The following is a 27,845-nucleotide window of genomic DNA, read 5'->3' on the forward strand; positions in this document are numbered from 1 at the left end:
AAAGAAGTTTAAATTTAAGGGCTATAGCTTTTATTCAGACAGACTACTCATGAGAACTAACAGACAATGGTGTCAATTAAAGTGTAGCAAATTGGTCGGTCGGTCAGTCGGTCGGTCGGTCGGTCGGTCGGTCGGTCGGTCGGTCGGTCGGTCGGTCGGTCGGTCGGTCGGTCGGTCGGTCGGTCGGTCGGTCGGTCGGTCGGTCGGTCGGTCGGTCGGTCGGTCGGTCGGTCGGTCGGTCCTCAGAGTCCTGGCGAAACTCACCACGGGGGATCGGCAATGAAACGGATGGTGCTTATTTGTGAGATGGAATTGTTTTACCACCCGGGTTATTTAGATAAGAATGTCAGTTGTAGTAATTTATTATAGAAGTGAAGAAGATGAACTGTACAACAACAACTTGACCCCGACAAGGACCGAGCCTGCAACCTTCAAATTGCGAACCCGCTACTCTTACCATTGAGTTACAGCGCCAGCCGTCTCTGTCTACATTATGATGTATATTATGTGCATTTGAACCTGCGAGTGTAAGGCAGTGCTAGCAGTAGCCATTACGGCGAGTGTATAAATCTCATCTTATGTTTGCAGGCGTCACGTGGCAATTGTTTTTATTGCGAGATGGCAGGGAACCAATATTACCTCGTACGTTACCTGAAGGCACCAATTCTTTCAGAATGAGACCATCGCTATGAGTGAATAAAGGAAATAAGGGAAAACTAAAGGGGTATGTCTCTCTTCATTCTGAGACACACTATAGATACAAATCAACAGACAATGTTGCCAAAAAAAGTACATGGACCAAACCTGCAACCTCACAATGAGGTGTGCCACGCCTTACCCCTTTTCTTTCTCCACAATTACAATACAGTTGCTACTGATAACATCTATACTTCCCATGGCATCAAGATTTGTTATTCTTTAATAATATTGTGTCTAACAAATAAAAATGAGCCACTTAATTTCCACTTCTCTAAGAGAGAGTCTTGTTCTGGCAAACTTGGGGCCTTCACGTAGTATGCGAAACATTATGAGTCAGCTGCCAGCTCGTAATTATATCCCATGCTGCATGACGCCAGAGGCAAAAAAGTGTGCTCCACACCCACCGTCACTCGCAGCTCTGACTGACGCTTCCACGTCTCTTGCGCATCATCATCATCAGCCTGACAACGTCCACTGCAGGACGAAGGCATCTCCCATGTTCCGCACTCGGTCCTGTGCTTGCTGCTGGCAATTTATACCCGCAAACTTCTTAATCTTATCTGCGCACCTAACCATCTGTCTCCCCTTAACTCGCTTGCCATCTCTGGGAATCCAGTTAGTCGCCCTTAATGAACAGCGGTTATCCTGTCTACGCGCTACATGCCCGGCGCAAGTCCATTTCCTCTTTTTAATTTCAACTATGATATCCTTAACCCCCGTTTGTTCCTTAATCCACTCTGTTCTCTTCTTGTCTCTTAAGGTTACACCTACCAGTTTTCTTTCCATTGCTCGCGGCGTCGTCCCCAATTTAAGCTGAACCCTCTTTGTAAGTCTCCAGGTTTCTGCTCCGTAGCTAAGTACCAGCAAGATACAGCTGTTATTCCTCTTGAGGGATAGTGGCAATGTGCCTGTCATAATTTGAGAGTGCTTGCCAAATGTGTTCTACCACATTTTTATTTTTCTAGTTAGTTCAATCTCGTGGTTCGGCTCCGCGGTTATTACCTGCCCTAAGAGACATAGTCTTTCACAACTTCAAGTGCACTATTACCTATCTCGAAGCGCGGCTCTCTTGCGAGGTTGTTGTGCATTACTTTCGTTTTCTGCAGATTAATTTTAAGACCCATTTTTCTGCTCTCCTTGTCTAACTCCGTAATCGTGAGTTACAATTCGTCCCCTGAGTTACTCAGCAATGCAGTGTCATCGGCGAAGCGCAGGTTACAAAGGAACTCTCCATTAACTCTTATCCCTAAGTGTTCCCATTCTAGGCCTCCGAAAATCCCCTGTAAACACGCTGTATATAGCATTGGGGAGATTGTATACCCCTGCCTTACACCCTTCTTGATCAGTATTCTGTTAGTTTCTTTATGAAGCAGTATGGTAGCAGTTAATCCCCTGTAAATTTCTTCTAGTATGTTTATATATGCTTCATTGACGTCCTGATTCCACAGTGTCTGCATGACTGCTGATATTTCTACTGAATCAAACGCCTTCTCGTAATCTATGAAGGCTATGTATAGTGATTTACTATATTCTGAGCATTTTTCTATTACCTAACTGATAGTATGAATGTGGTCGATTGTTGAGTAGCCTCTTCGAAATCCTGCTTGTTCCTATGGTTGATTGAATTCGAATGTTTTCTTAACTCTGTTAGCAATTTCCTTTGTAAATAGCTTGTATACTAAGGAGAGCAAGCTAATCGGCCTTTAATGCTTCAAGTCCCTGTGATCTCCTTTGTTATGTATTAAGATGACGTTAGCACTCTTCCAAGACTCTGGTACGCTTCCCATCAGGAGACACCTCGTAAACAGGGGGGGGGGGGGGGGGGGGGCTAGTTTCTCTAACACAATCTGTCCTCCATCTTTTAGCAGATCTGGAGTTACTTGATCCTCACCAGCAGCTTTGCCTCTTTGCATGCTCTCCAAGGCTTTTCTGACTTCTATCATTACTGGTGGGATGTCATCTGGGTTACAGTTAGTTCGTATATTAAGGTCATGGTTGTGCTGGCTACTGTACAGATCTCTGTAAAACTCTTCCACTAATTTTACTATCCTATTCATATCGGTAGTTACTTTGCCTTCCTTGTCTCTTAGTGCGTACATCTGGTTTGTGCTTATCCCAAGTTTTCTCTTCACTGCTTTGACGCTTCCTTCGTTTTTCAGAGCGTGTTCAATTCTCTCCATGTTACACCTTCTTACATCTGATACCTTACGCTTAATAATCAGCTTCCGAAGCTCTGTCAGTTCTATTTCGTATGTTGTAATTGACCCTTTCATGCTTTGACGCTTCTTAATGAGATTCTTCGTTTCCTGGGAAAGCTTGCCAATGTCCTGTCTAACTACCATGCCTCTAACTTCCAATGCACACTCCGTAATGATACTCGCCAGATTATCATTCATTGTATCTACGCTAAGGTTGGTTTCCTCAATAAGAGCCGAGTACCTGTTCTAAGTGAGACTCCAAATTCCTGTACTTTCCCTCTCAGTGCTAGCTCATAAATTGGCTTCTTGCGTATGAGTTTCTGTCGTTCCTTCTTAAAGTCTAGGTGAATTCTAGACCGTACCATGCTATGGACACTGCGTCATACCTTGCCAACCACTTCCACATCCTGCATGATGTCTGGGTGTGCAGTCATTATAAAGTTTATTTCGTTCTTATTTTCGCCATTAGGGCTCCTTCATGTCCACATACGGTTTCCTCGTTTTCGGTAGAAGGTATTCAAAATCTGTAAATTATTGCTTTCTGCGAATTCTACTAGTAGCTCTCCTCTGGCATTTCTAGTACCGATGCCATAATCTCCTACTGCCTGGTCTCCAGCCTGCTTCTTTCCTATCCTTGCATGAAAGTCGCCCATCACTATAGTATACTGTGTTTTTACCTTACTCATTGCCGATTCCACGTCTTCATAGAAGCTTTCAACTGAAGCTTCATCATGGCTGAACGTAGACGCGTGAGCCTGTACCATCTTCATCTTGTATCTCTTATTGAGTTTAATTACGATACCTACCACCCTGTCATTAATGCTATAGTATTCCTCTATGTTACCAGCTATGTTTCTGTGAATTAGGAACCCCACTCCCAGTTCTCTTCTGTCAGCCAAGCCTCTATAGCAAAGGACGTGCCTATTTTGTAGCACCGTATATGCCTCATTTGTCTTCCTAACCTCACTGAGCCCTATTATGTCCCATTTAACACCCTCTAGCTCCTCGAATAGTACAGCTAGACGTACCTCCCTAGATAAGGTTCTAGCGTTAAACGTTGCCAAGTTCAGGTTCCAATGGCGGCCTGTCCGGATCCAGAGATTCTTGGCACCCTCTGCTGCGTTGCAGATCTGACCACCACCGTGGTCAGTTGCTTCACAGCTGCTGGGAACTGAGGGCCGTGAGTTCATTGACGTATGCATGTGGGAGGTAGTGGCCAGATTCTGCACAAGGGTGGCCAATCGTTCTCTGGTGAGGGAGTGCGTTACCGGTGGTGGTCACCAGTCAGGCCGCACCCTAGGCCTCTTAACGCAGTTCTATCACCACGCGGATTTTTTTTTATTCGTTTGGGAACTGCACGGCACCGGGATTCTAAACCACGGACCTTTTGGATGCAAGGCGGATGCTCTAACCACTACGCCGTCGCCCCTATTCTTGTGCGTATATACCCATTATTTGTAGGAGGGGATGACCACTGCCGTACAATGGTAGAGCATCAATGCGTTATTCGAAGGTGGCAAGTTTAGTGTCCGAGAGTGCCACGTTATATATCGGTCCCCTTTCCTTTCTTCCCTCGTATACATTAGAATCATTACGAGCACCATCCTCTATACTTTCCTAGGCATCATTCTCTGTTGTCATTAATAAAAGTCTATATTACTTCCTAAGCTATGTCCACAGTGGTGGAGCAGTGTATCCAACGCTCGGCTGCTGACTTGAAGGTTGAGGGCTCGATTCCGGCTGCGGCGGTCGAATTTCTGTGGAGAAAAATTGGTAGAGGGGCCGTGTACTGTGCGATATCAGTGTATGTTAGGGAACACCAGACGGTCAAAGTTGACCGCAGCCCTCCACCACGGCGTCTCTCATAATCATCCTGTGAGTTTGGCATCTAAAATCACATATATTTGCATTTCTTAAGATGTCACACGGTCATCTAAATCAACCGATCGATCGACTGGACGGGTGAACGTGTACGTGTGTACGAACAAATACGTCCGTTCACACTCTTGACACGTTTTGGGTAACGCCGAAGGGTTTCTTAACAACTCATTTGTTGGTCTTCGAGCTCTTTTTTTCACTAGAGCCCTTCTGGTTATCTGACACAGATCTTCTTTATCTTTGCATATGTCTGCCTTTAGAAATAATAAAGAATAAAAATTAAGTGATCCATAAGCTTCTCCTTTAAGAGTTGAATGCGATAGCGATATACTGTCCGTACAGCGTACCTTGAACACTTAGTGTATGAAATCTTTTCGAACTTGCTATGCACCCCCTCCTGACCTTAAGGGTGCAGTAACGTGTGTGTCTCTTGTAGTGGGTGACCAGCTTCGAACAATTAAGTTATCACAGAAACAGTATGTTCTGTCGCTCAGTGGTAATGTACGCTTAATCCACGCAATAATATTGAAACACTCCATGTTGTATTGTGAAGCATATATACGAGACGCATATGTTTCTAAAGTATAAAAGTTAATTTAGGTGCATTTTCAGAAGAGAAAATTACTTTCAATGCATACAAAAGCGGACGCGTGGCTCTGTGGTAGAACAGCGACTTGCCGCGTACACAACCCGGGTTGGATCCTGACTCAGACCCGGAATTTTAGCTAGTTTGTTTAAGTGGCATCTTTTTCGATTTTTCGGTCACGCACAACATGGTGACTTTTTGCTCACAACCAATGACGCCAACGCCAGAATTTCTGCGAAACGAGCTCCTTAACGCCATCGCGTTTTATGGTTAAGTTAACATTAGTGCGAGACATGCACGAACAATTCTTGAAGTGCGTATTTACAGTTATCGCATACATCGCACATGAGCCGTCACAGAGGCTTATCAGACAATACATCGCATTGCTCGACATGATGTTGACACCGTGGTTCAACACCGACACCGATCGTGGTTTGACACAGAGCCACCGCGGCCGCGTATTGAAGGGAACGAAATGCAAAAGCGCCCTTGGACTGAAATAATAGGTAAGTGTTCAAGAAATCCTGGAATTGGGCAGAATTATCTGGGAATTCCGTATGTGCTACGGCATTAGTCATAATTTTACAAAAGTTCGGGCACGTAAAACGCGCCTGTTTATTAAGACATAGATATTCCGTGCGGAAGTCGTGAATACACAGGGTATTCACTGATAAAATTCTGGATAAATGAAGCTTTGTCGAGTAGGCTTGGAAAAGTCGGCTTGAATGATTGAACCCTACGTGCTCTATGTTAGACATCTCTGAACGATAACGAGTAGCCGGCACCCTATTTGTGCGCCGGCCTCTCCTTACAGCATGTAAATCAACTAAAAAAACACAACAAACTTGTTTGGCTGCGTAGGCAAATCACAGTCACCGGTAACAATCATTTCTAGAGGGGCAACGAAATAAATAATTTTTTCGAATGTTCAAGATAGATCCTTATTGCTCACATTGTGGGGACAGTTTCTGTACTTTAGTCCACATGCTCTGGCAGTGCCCTGTGTTACAGGTCTTCAACAACACAGAGGACTGGGAGAAGGTCATCACGAACTCCAAAACGGAAGACCAGTCCAAGGCTGCCCAGAGGGCCCGTGACAGAACAGAGAGGTATGGCCTCCCGGCTCCAATACGGGATTAGCCGACGGCAAGCCAGGGGTTATCTGTAGGACTGCATGCACTGGCTGGCTCCTCATGGTCTCAATGAAATTACTTCTCTGTCTGTATGTCTGTCGAATGTTCGAATGCGCTGATATGAAGTGTTAATGTGGCTTCTTGGTACCATACTGGACTTTGTATAAACTTTGTGTGAACTTTCTAAAATTTATTTACTTATTTTTATCTGTCTGTTTCTCTTCATTTCCTTTCAATATACAAGTTGTACTTACGTTGCCATTACGCTGCCTAGTGCTTGGGGGCTAGCAGCTCTGTCAAGCTGTCGATTTGTGACGGCTTTTACGGCTCGCTTCCAGCGTGATGTACGTTGTGCAAAATGCAAATAAAACAAACAAACAAACAACGGTAAGAAGAAAGGATGGACTGGACCGAGCACTGGTCCAGGATTACAGCGTTTGGTCCTGTCCCTTCCATCTTTGCCCCATCGTAGCGCTGTTTTTTTTTTTGCAAAGTTCGGACTAACGCAAAGCGTCAATTCCGGAGAAATAGTATTAAAAAAATTTAGGCAACTTCGCACTAGCGTCACTAAGCCTGAAGGAAGTACAAAGCTCGGCGTCTCTTCTGTTTTCTCTTTTTTTTCTCTTTTTCCGGTTTTCTATATCTTCGCTTGCATTTATTTCTATTTTTAATTTTATTTTTTTCATTATTTCTTTATTTCTCGCTTCTTTTCTTTCTTTTCGTTTTTTATAAATGGCTTCACCGGGGTTAAGGCAAGCTAAGACGACAGCATGCAATCACAGTCAAAGACATCACGACCTCCAACAGCGCTGCGAACTCAAAACGTTTTGGGAAAAAAAAATGCGGGTACTCCGCGAAGGCGAGTTCAGACACCATCACGTCAAAAAAAGCTTTACGCACATTATTGACACATTGGGAGGTTTCCTGTCCTCCCGCCACCATTTCGTACATGAAGTAGGATAACATTTTCATTCGTTTTGGTCTCCACAAGCGTCGTGGAACGGCTGTTTACGCAGTAATTCGATGCACAACGATGGCTTCGGGAACAACAACGAAAACAACGACGACAGCTGAACACATTGGGGCCCATGCCCTCTCAACACCTACGCTTCCAGACGCACGAGATCCGCCATGCCGCGCCAGCCTTCACACTCCAGCTGCCTCCACATCTACACGGTCGAGTGGTTAGCGCAGAGAAGCGTTCATAGACGCGTCAAATGCCTGCGGACGGTCACGCGTGCTATTAAGTTGCGTGCGCAGGCATGCCAAGGCTCCGATGCCCAGTCGGACCACGTCTGTGTGCGTGTAGTTTCGCCATGGAGCAGCAGTGTTCGTTTGCAAATTTGCTGCTTCTGAGAATTACAGGAAGCAACAGAGTCTCAACAGGCACTAAAGAGAGACAATCACTTGGCTTAGCTTGACGAGCTACACTCTGAGAACTCTAATGATTCATGTTACACTATCATAACTTCATCATTGCTGGAAAAGGTTCAAGTTTAATTTTCAAAGTTGGCGTTAAAATCTCTGTGCGTGGCGTTATAAATTTCAGAATGTATTTTTCGTATTTTCGCGGCATTAGCGACAATAAAATTTTCTGAAATTTTGTATATTATGTCTATGGCACCTACAGACGACAATGTATTTCATTTTTATCGATTAGAAACTACGTTAGGCTCAGTAGATGCCTTTGACTACGACATCATGGTGTTTGGTGCAGGAATCTCAAAGTGGCTTTTGCACACGCATTTTCTTTTCCCGCGCTTTCTCGCTTACCAAGTGGCGTGTCATTATAATAGCGATGTTTCCGGAATTGTGAAATTATACATTGCTAATACACGAAAACTCGTTTTGCTTTTTAGTGTCTGTTTAAAACGGAATGGACAGAACACTTAGGAACGGCAGGGAAAACCTAAAGAAACACGCACAAACGATGATGCACACCACAGACGCTTGTGCTGTGCGTATCATTTTTGCATTTCCGTGTTCCTTATATCTTGCTTTGCTATTATCAACACCATGTTTCTCCTAATCACCGCCTAACTAAGGTGACAGTCCAAGATTCAAGTCGCTGATATCTACTGTCTTAATTACACACAAGCCGCTGCCCAGTTTAGCACACTTTTACTTCTACAATTATTTTTTTCAATGACCTGTCACGAACAAGTCAACAGTAAATGGGGAAAAGCACGCATACATTGCTATCTTAAAACACAACGTGCGCATAGGATGAGGCATAAGGTGTAGTGATAGTAGTGAAGGAAGCGTTTCAGAGGGAACCAGCTATACATACACAAATGGTCAACATGTGTTGCGAAGGTAGAAACACTTCATGGAAACAAGTTAGCGGCATTCATTCACACAGGGGAACAGCCTTCATACTACGAGCAGCACTTAGGCCTGAACGCTTCAAAGCTCAGAAATTGTAACTAAAACAAGAACGACATCTATTAGGCAGAACAAGTTTATCAACAATTCAGGAAGCTTCAAGGGCAGTCACGAGTTTTCATGAATGACTCTAAAAATGAAGGCGCAAATAAGACTCTGTCACCTCAGTTTTTCTTGCAATCGACTAACACTTACTTTGGTGCATCGTGTATATTTGATATATTTAGAGACACTCCGTTATAATTAGTGCCTCAAGGGCTGCCCAGCGTTGGGTAGTAAATTTGGAATTGGCCTGGTTAACCTCACTGCCTTTTCGCTGGTTTTCTTCTTTCCTGTTTATGCGTTTTTTACGGCCAAAGGGGATCGAAGTGGGCTTAGGCGTAGGATAATGCCCGAATTTTGAACAATGCAACCGTACGTGAGTCAGCGCACCTCTTCAAACCTTCGTGGTTTTAGTAGACAGCATCCATTCCATGGCCGTTCACACTGACGCCTGGTTTCCCAAAAGAAAAATGAACCAAGTTTTTTAACAGCTCCTCTGAGTGTCGACGTTTTCCAACTCAACAAACAGATCTGTCCATCCTTTTTTCATTACTGGATCCATCCTTCGACAGCAAAGAGAAATGCATGTGGGCTCAACCTGCACTTTAGAGACCGGTGAAGACTTTGATGGATGGTAGACGTCAGTAGATCAATATTTTACAAGGTAAACATTAGTCTTACCCTACGCCACACAACGAATAAAGAAGAGAAATAAACGGAATGAACAATTAGCTATTTCGTTTGCAGCCATCTGGAAATGCCTGAATTATCTCTACAGTTGTGTCGTAGCGTTAAGTCGGCAAAAGCATACACAACACTCATTGGGTCGATCGACAATGCGTAATGTGACGTCTGCGGCACCGAAGAAGACATCGACCATCTGCTACGCCGTTGCCCCCGATTTGCCTCTGAAAGATAGAAGCTTTCTGACGCATTGCGACAGTTGGATGATCGGCCACTCTCTGTGCAGATGCTACTAAAGCACCGTCTTCGTCTTTCGTCGGCTCAAAAGGCAGTCAAAGCCGTCTTGTGCTTTTTGAGGACTACAGGGCTATGTGCACACCTTTAACTTTTGTGTAGTGCCACCACTGCATGCGCGTCAGCCCATTGACTGACAATCCCTTTTTTTTGTATCTTTCTCTTCTCTTTCTTCTCTCTCTCTCTCATCTTTATACTCCCCCTTACCATTTCCCCAGCGTATGGTAGCAAACAGGGCATGGGCCTGGTTAACCTCCCTGCCTTCTCTGTTCTTGTTCTTGTCTTCCTCCACTCAGGCTGACTCATGAAATATATTTTGGGCTTAGGACTCACTCGGACTCAAATTAACCAAAACATTACTCACCCGGAATCACTCAGACTATGACTCACGGCTCGATCTCAGTCTGAGTGAGTCCGATTGAGTCGAATAACGAGCCAGTTCATCGACCTGTGGTCGCAGCATTAATGCATTTGGAACAAACTGTGTTTTGAGTCTCAGTTACAAGAAGTTATCTGCCTTGTCTAGAAACCAGGTGAAGTGATCTTGCCTAAAACAATGTCCTGTAATGAGTAAAAGGTTTGAATATTAGACAAAGCAAAGCCCTAAATCAACTATTTGTGTTACATGTAATACACAGGTCCCGTGGAACACATCGGAGCTGAGGGTAAGGGTTCCATCTCATGTCGAACCTCGTGAAATTTGTTAAAATTAAAAAAAAAGTCCGAGCGAATGCACCCTTCTGCGTTCGTCCACCGTGTATTGAGACCATGTATGTATTGCATAATAATGATTGTATCACACCTTTGGAATTAGTATGAGCTCGTCGGCAATTTTTGCTGAGAAGATATTAAGCTGTGTGATTTTACCTGTCAGAACCACGCCCCACCGCAGCGGTGTTATATGGATCAATTTTGGGCACGCGCTGGAGGTTTTCTTTATCCACCTAAATTCAAACATGTGGGTGTGTCGTGTTTTGCATTTCGACAATCTACTCTCTCATCGTAATGCAGCCACATTGCCAAGGAGTCAAACATTCATCCTGAAGCTTAGAAGAGCTGCAGCTTCACCGCTGAGCAGCCACGACGGGTAACACCCACTGAACGTTGATTCAGTTGCAGTGCCTGATTTAAGTACGAAAATATGCACTCGGGTTGCTTGAAACTTCAGAATTCCAACTGGCCCAGCAAACTGCTTTAAATATAGAGTCATTGAGCCACGCCTTTATACGACTGATACGACACGTATCTACGCAAATTAACAATTGTATGCCTTGATGTTTGCATACTAATTATTGTAAAAAACGCGAATAAATTACTTTGATTATATAAACAGTGAACTGTCATTTCACCATAATAATGTGTTCTTTTTACACTGTTTTCAGTCCTATTTTGCGTTTTCTCACCCACGGTTCAACGCGGCAGCTCTGTTTATGTACTAACTCCCGGTTCGCGTGACAAAGACAGCACTTTTTTTTTTATATAGAACGTTGTTTCCAAGAAAAACGAATAGTACAGCGCAACAGAAAAAAACAATTGCGTGACGCCCAATTGGTGTTTTTCCCCACCCCGTGCCCGCTCAGCTGAGTGTACGCAAACACCGACCATTTGGCGATGGATGATGCGCACGCGTCGCGTAAATGCGACAGTATAAAAGCTGCCCACCGGGCGTGCCGAATGAGCCCTGCGAAAGAGTTCCACCTCTCTGCACAAGAAGCGGACAGCTGGTCGCGCATCCAAAGTCCGAGATGAACCAAGCCAAGGTGGCCGTGATTGCTTTGACCTTGCTGGCCTTCGTGGCAGCGACTGTGTGCGCTGCTCAAGGTGAGAAATCATCCACTAACGTTATTTTGTTTTTAATATATAACTTACGCGTGATTATTATTCAGTAAAGACGAAGTCTTTGTCTTTGTCACTTGATACGCGGCCGCATTCAAACTCGCCAGGTACTTCCCTGAAAAAAAAATTTAATGTGCTAGTTTCAAGTATGACAGCAGATCATGTCTTCTCGTTAAATTTAACGCAGCATTTCCCAATTAGAAGGTATATTTGAAGTAATCTGTGGCAGAAATTAGGTAGTCAGGTACATTCTTGCCCTCAGGGAGGTGATGCACAATTATCCACCCAGTGTTACATAATTGGTAATAAAATGATAGCTTCGGCGAGTCAAGTGCCTCAATAGGTCCTACCCGGATAATCCCTAGAAACTCCATAAAGTTGTTTGCCTGCCTGTTCACTGCAAAAAGTCCCATTCCTTTTAGCGTAGCAGTCATAATGTGATAGCGGTTACTGCGGTTTGGTCAAGCTGCCCATTCAGAGCTTTCATTAGCCTCTACTGCGTCTTTTGTATAAATGTGCGTTATTGATTGATTGATTGATTGATTGATTGATTGATTGATTGATTGATTGATTGATTGATTGATTGATTGATTGATTGAAGTGACGAAAACTCTGGTTCATTGTTACTGGAAGCTGCGAAAAATGTCGTAAGGTGAAGAACCGCAAAGAGTCCTCAATATTATCAACAGCTGACGAGTGGATCAGATTTACTCACCCTTTAGTATCGTGGATTACGTACTTCGTCAACTGTAGCGAAATTTTTGCGTCTAGAATAACCGTAATATGAAATAATACACGACCTTGTCTCCAGTGAAGTCTCTTCTGTGTATACATGCACCAAAAGTTATACGTAAGGCAGTCTCCACTGAAAGAACCCTGCCGAAAATGCTAGAGTTATTTTCAGACTGCACTGAAGAAACGTTTTAAAGTAATCTTCACAAATGAATTGCACTATGAAGTCAGATTATGGACATGAAAGAGGGAGAATCTACAGCATTTGTCACTCGTGGTAGCGAAGTCAGATTACAAACAGTAAAATGGATTGCACACGCAGTTGATATGGCTTTACACAGTAGTGATGTGACAATAATATTAGATTGCACGTCACATTGACGCGAAAAAAAGGGGGTGGGGGTGAATCGCGAATGTATGAGAAGTCTACCAAGCATCTGCCAAAAGCTGCTTGCTCCTCACTTTGAATTTTTTATTCTATCTAAACTACCCCTTTGACAACCTACATACATGCAAGGCGTCCGACAGTACAGACACATTACGCAACTTGATCACTGTTTACGCGTTTCGTCGATGAGTCATTGCAGTCAACATCAAACGCTTTTACTGCATCGACCCTGCCCCTTTCCAGCACTTTAAATCTTTTTGTCGTCTTCTTGCTGGTTCGTCCATAAAAAGAACACCTGGTTGAAGGTAAAAAAACCTTGAGGCACTACGCCAACCAAAGTTAAAGTCGGCGCAGTGCCTCCAGGTTTTTTTTTTTTTTACCTTCAACCAGCTGTCCTTATTATAGACGAACTTTGGTCAGCGCAGTGCCTCCAGGTTTTTTTACCTTCGACCATGTATCATCCAGACCAGACGGGCTTCCGTCAAACTTTAAACTTCAACAAGGAGAGCTAGTGCCTCTCACACAGCAGCATGCGTACAGTGCTTCAAAGCGTTCACAACTCATTCTAAACACACAAATATAAATACTTGTACGGTAAGCGAGCTAAAATCTAAGATACAGTTCATATGTCTTCTATTTCATGAAGTGGCGCGCTTTGGCCACCAAATGGCCCTTTCACCATACAACACCACACACCATCATCGTATGCATTTTACAGCAACGCTTGCTTGTGTTAAGAACAAATGCTCAACGATTTACAGTACGATGTACTCTGCTTTTGGTGAGCTTCAAGCTGTCCCTCTAAAATGGGAAAAGAAACTCAGCTCCAACTCTGTGAGCTGCTACTTTTTTTTTTGAGAAGGAAGAGGGGGTTATTGTTTACCCTTTCTACAAACAAGTCTAGGCGTCTGCTGGAGTGTACGGAAACTACAACGAAAAAAGCCTCTATAGCGTACGCTACCTCGAAGGATCTCCACGTCTGATTCCTCTTCTGATTTTGACGGAATACATAGGTATGAACGATACTCACCGCAAAATGTATTGTTACCCATAAATTTTTATTAAGCGTTTTCAATATCCTGTAAGCTAACGTCACCAAGGGCAAATATTGATGTAAGCATTTCTCAAGTGTGGAGATAAAGAAATCAAAAGCTACATTTTGAAAGATCACAGTTTGTGATAAACACCGGGGTTACGCATTTCAATTTTACTGGGTAACCATCTGCACACATCATTTGGGTGCTAATTTTGTAGACTGCTGTAAAGATCAAGCGGTCATTGTTGTGAGGCTAAAAAGTGAAAGGAACACTTGCATTTGCTTGACATACCATACATGTTATTGCTTCGCGTCATTGATGTACTACATCATGCTTGTAACATAGCCAACACACATTCCTTTCGTCATGGTGTCCGCCGCAGGTGAGGAGCTGTCGGTACCGAGAGCATACGCCAAGAAGAGATTCCTGAGGGAGGCTACAACGCCTGCTTCACCAGGAACCGAAGGCGACAGCGGTAGCTCGGAGTCCTCCGAAGAGAGCTCCGAGTCAAATTCGACGGACACGGCTAAAGCTTCAACCACGGGCATCAGTTCCGAGAAAGAAAAACTGTCGACAACAGAGAAACCATGAGCCACAAAAAATATCTATTTTTACCTACAGGCACAACAGTCGCACATGGTTACAAAGAACAGTTTCAGATCCAAACAGCAACTTTCAGACGAACATCAGTATGTGAAGGATGTCTGCCCTCCAAATTCTTTGGCCTCATAGTACCTGCAGTGAAGCGCGAATTCAAGCCATCCTGTAACAACTCTTTATGCTGACACGGACGCATCTGTCCTACGGTGCAGCAAAGCATGTAACGTATATGTAAGCAATAAAAAACAATGCACTAGGAGACCAGTGGTACTCAAGTGTTGTTCGTTCTTCTTTCGCATAATTGATTTATATGTATGGTTTAACATCCCAATACCACCATATGATTAAGAGAGGCGCCGTTGTGGAGAGCTCCGGAAATTTCGACCACCTGGGATTCTTTAACATGCATCTAAATCTGAGCACACGGGCCTACAGCGTTGTCGCCTGCATCAAAAATGCAGCTGCCGCAGCCGGGATTCGATCTCGCGACCTGCAGGTCAGCAGCCGAGTACCTTAGCCACTAGACCACCACGGCGGGGATTCTTTCACAGAAATAATGCTTGAAAATGCGACTTCTCTTTCAAATGAAATAAACTTTTCATGATTCCATTGAGCCAATACTTCGACGTCTTGGTTCGTGAATTTCTTGGTATAATGATATGGAGAGCATGTATTTATTGATTGTCTTGCTGTGCATATTTTTGTTCGTTGTAGTGAATGACAGAAGGTTGCAGATAACATGTGGATGTTTAAAGGCATGCAGTAAGAAAAACTTACTAAAGTCAAGCGCAGTAGGCTACCGATCAAGGTTGCAAGCGTTGCACCCCAAACAACTACCGGCCACCTCATTTACCAGCTCCTAACGTCGAAACTGAAAGCACGTTTTCAAGTTCTTTTCAAGGGTAAGAAAAGTCTTTCTTCCGTCTTTAACATAAAAGGAATGTGCGTAAAGTACAAGGGAATGTTCTATCTTTTTGTGTAGCTCGAAACAACATTTATTTGAATATATTTTGCCAAGTAAGAGAAAGAAAATGTAGAAAATCAGTGGGATATTTTCTAAACTTCTTGTTGTCCACCGATGATAATAAGACACATCGGTGGACGGAACCAGATGTCTTCAAGGGCCTGTGTTTGTAAACGTTGAAAGGTGTATCTGTACTGAAGGGAAGTGCTAGCTATGGTAGCATAAAGTATTAAAGGTATATGTGACATACCATCAGGACAAACACTCAGGCTTCTAATACAACACTTGATATGAAAAAATACGCTCAAAGGGTACTATATGTAGTCAATTAAGACAATTCGAAGGCTAAATCCATTTTCTTCTTCACAGCCCATAGATTAATAGTGGTCCGCCGCCCGTCGAAAGCTTGCTGCACCTTACGTGCTTTTGCACTGCCTCCGAGATCAGAAGCACCTCACCTGCTTTGCATTGACTCCAAGATCAGACCACATTTGATTAAACTGCGATGTGGTGTGATTACCACGTGACGTTCTCACTAGAGAGTCATTATGACAGCATCAGCTTTGCCCGTGTGGGATGTCATTATGACGTAAGATGGCGATGTAATCGAGGCATTCAAGGCTTCGGCTTTTAAGAAAATACGGTCACTTTACTGCGTAGCTTGCAGGAGTCACCACCACCTGCTCTACTAGCGAAAGCAGGCGCCATACAATTCAGTGCGAACGAGACGGTTGTTATAGAGGGCGGCACTCCTCCACTCAACAATGCCCGCAGCACTAGGTAGTCGGCTTGATCGGGCGTCAAAAATCAGAAGCCCGTACACCTAAGCCCAAGATTTCACGTCCGACGACGAGCCTGACGGTAACCGGAGTACGAGGAAGGAAGATGAACAGACTTGAGACGGATCGGTGGCGACGACCGTGAGGCGTCTCCAAATACTTAAGTAACGGGCAAGTGAGCCTTTGTTCCCTGCTGACAATACGAACAGTAAGACGTTCGATTGGGGCGCTTGACATATTTAGCGTATCCCCAAAGGTGCCATAGTGTCCAGAGTGGGATCTAGTTAGAGTCGAATTTAACGTCTCATAAGTGCACTACCTCATCAAACCATAATAACAGTTCGCGATGGCCAATAACTAAATCGATGCAGATAATCATGAATATAGGAGATGGATCGATGCATGGATGGATGATTAGCTTATTAAGGTCCTTCGGTAAGTGCGTTTGGCGCACAGCAGGCAACTCGTAGGTTGCGACAAAGAGACCTTGCCTTTACGCCGCGTCGTGGGCCCGATGTCAATATAGGAGAAGGCCAATCGGCATTCTTTGGACTGTATTGGGACAGCCTTGGCTGATTACCATTCAAGTGGCCAGTGAGAGTGTCGAAAGATACTGAGATTATCTCTACCCAATGACAATCTGGCAGTCTGACATTATGACAATTGTCAAGCCAGCCCCACTGCAATCGGCATTATCGCGACGAGTCGGCACAGTTCACCGGGTTTGCGAAGTCTGCATCTTGCGTGAAGCATAGATCGCGCAAATGGCTGCCGGAATCGCTGGGTGATAATTCCCTCATAATTGTTCATGTGAACCAAGCGCAACTGACAGCAAATGGCAGAGCTGGTGCTAGTATTTCGCAAGTTGCTGTCTTCCCGTGACTTTTGTTGACGCGTCACTGTGAAGCCGCTACTTCGATACTTAACCCTGAAGTACTTCGTTAAAATAGCGGTATTGAAACTATGTTGAATGCACTTCTAAGATCTACGGCACTATTCTTTAAGTTTTCGACAACCGTGTCCTTATCTAGAGCAACAAGCCATATATATATATATATATATATATATATATATATATATATATATATATATATATATATATATATAATAGCTTTCATGTCACTACACTTTTCAATATACTCTGGGCAAAAGAGACCCCATTTTCGACACTTTGTACATATACGAAAGCAACGCTCCGACATAAGCCTGGTATTCAAGAGAAAGAATAGACGATGTTTTTTCACCACTTTCATACTCTTCTTTCTTATGATAAGCAGCACTAGTCTAAAGCGGTTCGACTTCGTCACACCACGTGAACTCAAACAAAACGTGTGACAGCGCAACAGAGTCCAGTGCTACCATATTCAAGAGGCAGGCTTCTTTTTCCTCTATCTCTTGTGAATTCGATGCCCTCTCTACATCTATTATACCTGGTGTTTAACGTCCCAAAACCACCACATAATCACGAGTGACGCCGTAATTGAGGGCTCCAGAAATTTCGACCACCCGGGGTTCCTTAACGTGCACCTGATTCTGAGTACACGGGCCACGAGCATTTTCGCCTTCATTTCAAATGCAACCGCCACGGCTGGGATTCGACCCCCCACCCTGATGGTCAGAAGTCAAGCACCCTAACATCTAGACCACCATGGCGCGGCTCTTGACAAGCAAAATTCCTGTTTCACTAAGTTTGGTTTCATTTTACTGGTGTCGCTTGCTATATGCTAGCAAATAGGCAAGAGCTAGATGGTGTTACCACATGGGCTCTGCTAGGAGGGCAGCAAATGTTAGGCGAATAACTTTAAATAGAGATAAGCATGTTGCCCCACCCCAAATAAATAACGAACCAAGAGCCCTCTCAGGATTTAATGTGTGTTCCCTCAAGAGGACTCGAAGACGAATACTATCTTCTTTTTCTTCTCAATTGATGTATTCATGTCCGATGTATTGATTCTCGATGTACTGATGCTTCTCAATCGACGTATAGATGTATTGATGCCCCACCCCCTAGTCAGCTAAGAGGGGGGGGGGCAAAGTCCACTCCCCACAATGACTTAACGCAGAGGGGGTCACTGCCACGAACCTTCGCCCCACCCTGAAAGGGAAGCCTGCGCACACGCCTATGATCATGCGGCACGACGTCATAGTGAAGCCGCAGATTGTGCATGTCTGTCAACACGCGACGATTATAGAACAACCATCCCCGGCTGCGCTGGAAGCCGACGACGCGGGAGGCCGAATGTGGAAGTTCACGTCAAATCGAAGGCTTGTCGCCCTTCAAGTAATCGCACCTCTGTAAACATAGAACCCCCCAGTGCTGAGTCCTTGGCGCTCTGTGACACCACTTCAGTGAAAGAATAACTTAGTGTGCAAGCTAGAAGGACAAAACAGGTCACTGAAACCCCGGACTGAAGACCACCTACTACGGAGCATAGGAAAGAACGGTGAAGTTACAAAACTTCGATCCAACTTGTTGAAGCGACCCTTCTTTAAGGTCTCATGAATGTCTGCCGTTTACCTTGTTCTTTTTTTGAAGAGACTACATCCCATGAGTTCCCTGGCCTACCCCTAGATCTTTTATTTATCTTGTATCTATGCTTTATGTATTCACACCTATGATACCCATTGCTGAAAACTTCAAAATATTTGCTATTGTGACGACTGGGACACTATGGCGCCACATTCAGTCAATGTGCTTCAATATATGTAGATGTGGCAGGCACTTTGCAAAATGAAAAAAGCAACGATGAGCGAGACCAGTGCCATTCATTGCTGAGCTCCCAGAAGTTGTGTTAGCCCTTAAAAACTTTTAGTAAATGATTATTTCCTATTAATAATCACCAAAAATGCACGCACCATGCGGTGAGTATGGGTGCCATGACATAATAGAATAGTTATAAATGACATGGCTGATACGCTCACGCAGTTGTCCCCAGGTGATCTACTGATGGCCATTGTGCCGGACAGAGCTTTTATCACGCATTCTAGATTCCGAAAGTATTCTTTACTTCAAGATTCCACCAATACGAACTTACCTGTCCCAGAATGTGGTAATCTTTCTTTTGCCTAGAACAACAATTGGTGTCAGGAATGACAAGTGGTGTCCCACGCAAAAAACGAAACTGGTTATTGCAAGGTTTCTATGCCATCTACCCCCTTTAAGTTTCTGTTTACACAGCTCTGGTTTGGTTCCATCTCCGATGTGCTAGAAAATCCTCAAAATATTGATAATTTTATTTTTGCTTATGTGTTGTCGTTCTACCCGCCCTAGAAAAAAGCATTTCTAAATGTTATTCAGAAACTTACACATTACTCTAAATTCTCAAAATATTCTTTCCCTTGGTGCGTCTTCTCTAAGATTCAGCGACAGGAATGCCTGCTTAGCCGTTTGCGAATTTGTTGTTGACGTAAGAATTTCCTGCTAACGTTTTTCTCTACCAAACTTTTGTACTTCGGAATTCATTTTATTAGTTCGTTTGTTTACACATTATTCCATTATTCCATAACAACCGGTCATTCTTATTTTTCGTTTATTCATGGGGGGGGATCAATTTCTTCCTCATCTCCTGTCAGAATTTAAAAAAAAAATCTTTCACATTAACAGCAGGTTTCATGGGCAATCCCCAATGGATGGTAGGAACCGAAAATCAAGGAACAATAAAAAACAAGCAAGCACGGATATGGTCCTCATCGCCATCGTCATCATCAGTTCTTGTTGGCGCGGCTCTGCTCGCGGCCAACCCGATGGAGGCGGACTCGACCGGCGTCGTTCGCGGCGGCGGCCATCAAATGTCTTCATGCGCCAGGTGGCGCCCGGGATAAGCCTGGGCACCGTGCAGGGCGCCGCCCCGGAACTGGGCTCCCTGCCACCATTAAGCGCCGAAGACTACGAACTGCTCACTCCCTGGGTCGTGGTCGTCGTGTTCACAGTGTTCCTCGTGGGATTCGCCCGAGGGGCTGATGGTCAGTCTGTTTCAACGTTACCTATTGACAGCGTAACATGCCGAAGCAATTGGTATATTCAGTTTCATCTTCTTTTCAGTGGTCTCTAAACTTCTGAACCTCACTGAGCATACGAAAGCTACTGTATTCTACGCTACTGATTCGAATTAATTCACGATGTATGTCTCTTGTTTTGTTTTGTTTTTCATCGTGTTATGACTTACATGCTATTCATGTGGCATTATTTTGATATTAAGCGTGTAATGGATTATCTATCACATCCTTACTGCTATTTTGGATACTACAAGGAGTGGGAGCCCTTTACGGGACTTTTGTATCTTTCTGCTCCGGCTCCTCATTGTTGTAATTCTCCTCAACCTTCAGCCTTAACTGCATACTCTTGTTGTGCACGTGTGCTCCTTTAGATCACTTTATGGGTGTGGCAGCGCAATTGGTTGGGCGTATAATCGTTAGTGCGGGCGCAAGCATACGCCTATGCACAAGAAGAGGGGGGAGGTGTGCTCTGCGTCTCCTTAATTTAGGTAGTCGCCAAGCCAGCCCTATACCATTGCGCAGTCGGAGCTATCATATCACCCTAAAAGACAGGACCATGAACACGTAGGATTTCGCCTATGAAGGTGGCCGAGGGTCTCCAATGTTGCATTACGAGAACTGTATACGTCATGTCTTTACCTCTGGAGTCATAGGCATGCCTTCGTGAGAAGCATGTCAACATTTTATTTTTATTTTCGCATCTATTTTGCACCTTGTTGTTTTTGAACACGAACGATTGGGGGGGGGGTAGTAAAGCTTGTTCCTCTCCCTCCCCGTTTGAGTGGAAAATCCTCGGCACGCTTGTGGACACGACGAAGTAGTGATGAGCGCACATGACTCGCAAGTTCCGAATACGTCGTACATAGTTGTTTCCTAGGCAGGCGTCAGTTTTAAACCTGACGTTCGGCTTTGAAACTCCGAGCCATTCTAGTACAAGGCTTCAGACTTTGCTGCAAAACGTCCCGCTCATCGGACTCTGTTTACTGTCTCGTGTACAGAACTGTTCCAAGACATGGGCCTGGAAGCTTACTACTCCGACGAAGACCAATACATGGCCCGGGCCGCCGTAGGTCCAGGCATATCGAGAGAGGTCTGTAGAAATGAAAGGTTAAGATTTCGTTAGGATAACATATTAGGTTTTCAGCTGTTGGCACGAGAGCACTTCAGTTCGCAACTATCCGGCAACTTACGCCAATTTTAGTACCTACCACCAGAGCCTATCGTCTGTAGCAGAATTTGGTTACAGCTATGTCCAAGGGGAGGGGGGCAGGGAAAGGAAGCATACCACAAAGCTCCTTTGGAATAACCTATTCGCTGATGGCGAATTAACTGCTACACCTTGTAATCTGCTAGCTTTGAAATCCACTGCATTACAAAGACGCTGTTTCTCAGCCCTATTGCACAATCCGGCGCAGCGAAAGCGCAATGTGCCTTTATGGTAACCGGGATTTTAAACGCTCAACACAAATGACACTGGCTGTGTAAATTGAGGTTTTTTTTAGCGATTAACTTGCAACAGATTCTCAAGTACGTACGATGGCCCTAGGCAAGGCGCAATACGGAGTCAAATGATATAAAGCCTCTTGACGAAGACTGCACATGACCGTTTTTTACATGCATGGTTCTGTTCGTAGTGGATATGACACATTGTTATATGCTAAATACTTAACGTGAAAGGCTTGCGGAAAGCATCGATCTCCATTTTTGGTATAAATGAAAGCAATCTAAGGGCTCGTTATTGCTGTTTAGTACAACTTTTAAATAAAACCAGCAGATAACACGTTAATTACTCCATTTCGAGTGTGTTGCACTAATTGTGAGGTAGATGCGATAAAAGTAAAGCGCAAGATAAGACAACTTGCCGTCGGCAGGGACCGAACGTGCTACCTTCAAATTACGCGACCGATGCTCTTACGGATTGAATTACATGGCGGTGTTCACCTCCACGTTCGTTTTTTCATGTACTTACGTGCGTGCAAACCTCAAAGTGTTATCATCGCACCTGGCTGGTCATTGTGGAAGTCTCATTTCTTTTTAGCTGACGTCACATAGCACGTCATCCTGAACGAATGGGCAGGTGACCAATAAGCCCTCGCTATAACCCGAAGGCTTCGGAACGAGACCCTCGATGTGAATGAATAAAAAAATTTCAAAGGCTCGTTTTTTTTTAACATTGCCTCTGGGACCCACCGCCAGGTAACCAAGAAGTAATGCCAACTGCCATAAGCAGCAAAATCATCAGCCGAAAGCCAGGACACCAAAGAGACGTGGTCCAGCACGTGCTTGGCATCCTGGAACGCCAGTGGCCGAAAGCGGCGCCCCCACGGGTTTGACGCCAAGAGGTTGCTGCTCCGGGACGTCCGAGCACGCTAGTGTCTCGCTTTAATCCCCCTACTCCTTCCCCTTTTATACCGGATTGTCAATAAAGTTGTTTCACTCACTAACATTGCCTTAATGACAACAAAAAGAACATGCTTCATCGGAGCCATTACTACAACATCAGTTCTATTCCAACGTGTCTCGCAGCATCTAGAACTAAGAAGACAGACGTCCCCGGTCAGAGTACGTGACGTCGACGGGCCGTCGGCGACAAGGAAGCTGAGACAATCCCGCCGCGCGCAGCGCCGCTTGAACAACATTCACCGCCGGAAGCGCGAAACACTCAGCACGCATGCCGTTCAGAGCATCGCCGATCGGTACAAGCCCAAAATCAAGCCGAACACGCCCGAAATGCCGAACAAGAGTGATAAGTCGGACACGCCAGCCTGAGGAGCTACATTGAACTTCTCTTCTCAAAGAAAAATTATCCCAACGGACACAACTTCTATATAAATGCTCTCCACAAAAAAAAGAAAAAATAACGGCATGCATTTATCAATGCGAATGCTTCAGAATTCGGTCTCATCAATGGAGGCCGAATTTTCCAGCATTAAAGGAGCGCGCTTCAGGCGTCAGTAACAGGTACAAAAACATTTTAGGCCTTGGACATCGTAAGTAATGTCACAATGAATTTTGCATCAATGCCAATAAATTCCAATGAAGACATGTGTGGCCTGTATCTACGACAGGAAAATAAATTAAAAAATTTATGCTAGCCGTGTAGAGCTTAAACAACGAAGCTAGTCAATCTTACTTGAATATCTTGACTGATGCTATAGGTCTTTTTTTGGCTTATACAGAAACGTACTAACTCTAGCGCTAGACACAAACGTGCCAATCTCGCTGTGGCACCCTGGGAGAAGGGTTCACCTTTCTTCGGTCTTATACGGCCCATACCACGCCGGACAAACTTGCCGCAGCGGCTGCACGGACTGTATCTGTCTGTGAGAGTGCCTTGGCTGATCCTTGACCTTTATTGGGATATTTGAGCACAAAAAAATTGGTCTGTCTCTGTGTTTCTCGTTCGATTTGTCTGTCAGTCAATTGATTCAGCGATTAAGCCAAGACCCACCAATCTTGATCTGGTTTCTGAGATCACACTTGTGTGCACATTCGATTAAAAAGCAAATATTCGCATATCTGAGGCACAATATCAGCAGGTCAGTAATCTGTAGTGTGTAATTCTAAGTATCATAACGTTTATTACACTGCACTAACAAAGCGCCATTATGCACGAAAAAGTGCGTGCTTCCTACGCTTTGCTAAGACGATATGGCACTGACACCTACTTGTAGCCTTGCATTTTGCGAATTATGGCCTCCGAGATGGTGCACCCACGCCACGTGCTCGCTGTATCGGAGGCCATCTTTTCGTTTTCTAAGATTACTGCCAGATGGTGCTCATGTCTCACGCAGTGCCTCCAGAACCCCATTCACCAATTTTCTCGCGCAGAACGCCAAATAAACATTTTATTAACTCTCTCCAGCAGGAAGATTATCATCTTTGGTCGACATTTGCAGTGAAACAAATATATCCGGGGCCAATTTTTTAGTTACTTATTTCAACATACTGCAGCCCCGACGGTTTATCGCAGGAGTGGGCAAATACAATACCTAAATAAGCATCACAGTAGTGGGCAAATGCAACGCATATTGTGCAGGATACACCCTGGACAATATTAGACTCATTGTACTAACTTCTATGTGGTTAAACTAATAGAATTTTTTGTGCTAGTCTAATTAAATTTGTAGAAGACAAAGAAATTATGAGCCCCCCCTAAATTGGTTTTAGACCTGCATGCTCTATTTGGTATGCCCATGTGGACTTAAAGAGCTGAATCAAACTAGCACGCCATCGCGGACAATTAAATAGCGGCCCTGGTAACATAGGATATCTCAGAAGCCTACAATAGCGTAGAACATAAGATATTATAGGATCAAGTAAAATATCATAACATCCACATTTGTGTGGTGAGGTGTTTTGGTGAGTTTTTTTTTTAATGGAAGGGTTTCGTATTGCTCACTAAAAGGTCATTCCTCAAATATACATTCAGAGTCGCGAGGCGTTCCTCAGGAAGCAGTCACCTCCTCCTCTTTTCAATACATTACTAAGCACAATTCCTGATTAATTGATTTGTGGGGTTTAACGTCCCGAAACAACAATATTGTCACGCACTATGAGCTCGAACAAACGTACAAGGAGACGCGACTGTCAAAATTTCAGGCACAAAGAAGGACGTCTCCGCTGGTACGGGTTGCTCGTCTTCGTCTTCTTTGTTAACCGGCACAGAACTGGCTCACCATTTACTGGCACAGAACACCAGGTGGCAATATGACTATGAGAGACGCCGTAGTGGAGGGCTCCGGAAATTTTGACCACCTGGGGTTCTTTAACGTGCACCCAAATCTGAGCACACGCGCCTACAACATTTCCGCCTTAAGCACAATTCCTAGTCATGCTGGAGTATACACTTATGTATGCAGACGACATAGCCTTTTTCGCTTCAGATACTGATATACATTTGTTTTACACACGCTTACAATCGTATATTTGTCCCATTAAAAATTGGTTTCAGGCTATTCAGTTTGGTCTTAATGTAAAAAAAGCGCAATTACAGCTTTCGCTTTCGATAGCCCAGTTGCCTTCAGATTGACTTGCAGCCTGAAGAATATACCACAAGAGGACTCGGTAAAACACCCGAGAGTAATTTATGATATAAACCTCCTGTGGCATACACACATTGAATACATAGTCAAGAACCAATTACGAGCGCTAAGTGTCCTACGAAGGCTATGAAATAGTAGATCGGGTATGCGGAGAGACTCATTAAATATGATATAGAAAATGTAGGTGCACCCCCTTTAGAATTTGGATGTCTCTTATATTCGGGTGCACCAGCTTACGAATTGCGTCCTCTGGTACGCCTGGAAAGAGAGACCAAGGTTATGCCTTGGATTAGAAATTTTCTCTACGTAAATACAAGATTGCCATTTCTTTCGTGAAACTTTAGAATCCTAACGATACCAATATTCCTGAAAATTTATGCGGATACTACAAAACTAAAAATTCTTTTCATGCATGAGTCGGACTTTTTTTTTCATTTTGTTGTCATCGATTTCAGACTCCACAGGTGGGCTACTTACAATCACCTGTTAGTCCATTAAATTTTAAACTGCAAGAAATTTCTTTCATTATCACTGCAAGGCAGAACCTCGAAATAATATTTGATGCTATATAGATATGAAAATCGTGCCAAAAATTTGCCTCTACACGTAATAAATGGTCTTCTGCAGCAGTACTTAGGGGAAATATAACAAACATGATAGCTACAGATGCCTCACAATCGGAAGAAAAATCTGGCACTGGCATTTTCTCCGGGACCTTTAACTGCGGTCACTGTGATTAAGGCCTCCCCATTTCTTGTCAGTATTTTCAGTGGAATTTCTGTTGGCAATCATGGCATTAAAAAACATCAGCCCACAAACCTCAAGCGTGGTCATTGTTACAGGCTCATCAGTCTTTGTGTTCAGTGCTCACTTCAAGTAGTGATTAGCAAGTATCATGTACGCGTATTTTTTTTTGGTTACAACTCATATTACTCTTATCAGATTTATCTGGGTTCCAAGGCACAAGAGGATAAAAATGAATGAAATGGCAAGCACTCTGGTGATAGCCGTCCTCATTGTTGTAATAGCTTTAATTATTTCCACATCAGGACACACAATACGTGACAGATACCGAAGGTGTGCCCTATTCCAAGACTCTGGTGAAACATTATATACTCACTTAAACGAATATTGACACCTCTTGTTCCCTTGGCATATGAATTTCTGGCCAAGACGCAAACGAGAATCTATTCTTGCAAAATCAGGCTGTCGAGTTCCAAAGGCATGCATAGAGCTGGTCTGGCTTCTTTCTTTTTTGCTGATTGTAACATGAATGAAACAATCAATCACTATTTTTTACCCTGTATCCCCTTCAATTTACTGAGAAAAACATACTTAAAGCGGCTATCAATAAAATTAGAATGGACTTCACTATTTCTAATATTCTGTCACTGGTTCACTCTCAACGGGATATCATTACCACTGCAGAAAGATTGTTTTATTAAATCAGAATGCTTTTGATCCCAAGTATCTAAATTTGTAAAATTGTTTTCTTCTGTTTTATATTGCATTATATATACAATTATTATGTTATCCCTTCTAATTATTATTTTCTTGGCCAATCCCCCATAATGGGGGTGAGCCATACACATAGGCCATCATCATCATTATTCATCATTCGCCTTGGAGACGCCTTAGACAAATGCTTAAGGGAACGTCTTCTGCATTATGTCACCATGATCAAAGGTGCTGGGAGTATTATTGCTCTCAACTAGTTTACTACGGCAGCAATTGGCTTCAACCCAATGCTTAATACTGATTTTGTAAAATACTCATCTACACTGGGCGCAGGTGTGTGTAAAGGCTGACCCAATCATATGCCATAATGACGACGTCGAGCGTAGTCATATAACGATGCACTTTACGCCTCGGGCATAGTGGTGTCCAGGTAACCGCAGATGGTGCCGTTATTTTCCTTGAACACCCCTTTGCCAATTAACCGCGATCTCGTAAACTCTAACATGCGTTTTGAGTGATAGTTATTTATTTTATGTATAGGTTTTTTTATGTGAACATTGCACTCATCATGCTTCTATGCATGCGAGGTTACCACTCTAGGAGACCTTAGGTTTTCCTGGGGCTTTCCAGCTCTACGTTGTACATATGACTCCGATGCAGCATTCTGCACAGATTAATCAGACCCAGCAAAGGTGCAAGCTTCCTCTTTTTTTCTCAGTGATGCCTTATATGGCAAGGCGAAAGCAGATTTCATGCATGATGCAAATTTGTTATGTGTATTTATGATACCGTATAGTGCTATTCCTACGAGGAGGTTTCAAAAATTAAAACGAAATCGCCACGGGGGAGGAACGCACCAGCTACAGGTGACTTCAAAGCGATAAGTTCACTCCAAGCATCCGATCGCCCCATAAAACACTAACTTTATTGGGCTACATCTACCCACACTGCAATAAATTAGACCACATGGCATATTTTCTACTGAAGTGAAAAGCGAGCAACCCAGCGCTACAAGCAGTAGCAACAGATGCGGACCTGAAGTCAAGCGTGGGAGTCTGCGAGCTCTAAGTCGGACCTGGTCGGCCAGTGTCAACTCGTCGCCTGAGACTGG

The 27,845-nt window shown here is 43.9% G+C and overlaps 1 protein-coding gene across 1 annotated transcript; it reads left to right on the forward strand.

Moving 5' to 3' along the window:
• Positions 1 to 19,845: 19,845 nt before the first annotated feature.
• On the forward strand, positions 19,846 to 23,074 carry LOC142813965 (uncharacterized). The gene is made up of 3 exons (XM_075891927.1): positions 19,846 to 20,198; positions 21,230 to 21,321; positions 22,758 to 23,074. The coding sequence occupies exons 1-3, from the start codon at positions 19,862 to 19,864 to the stop codon at positions 22,998 to 23,000; spliced, it is 672 nt and encodes a 223-aa protein (XP_075748042.1). The 5' UTR covers positions 19,846 to 19,861; the 3' UTR covers positions 23,001 to 23,074.
• Positions 23,075 to 27,845: the final 4,771 nt, after the last annotated feature.

Source organism: Rhipicephalus microplus, chromosome 4 (genome assembly GCF_043290135.1).
Source record: "Rhipicephalus microplus isolate Deutch F79 chromosome 4, USDA_Rmic, whole genome shotgun sequence".
NCBI lineage: Eukaryota > Metazoa > Arthropoda > Arachnida > Ixodida > Ixodidae > Rhipicephalus > Rhipicephalus microplus.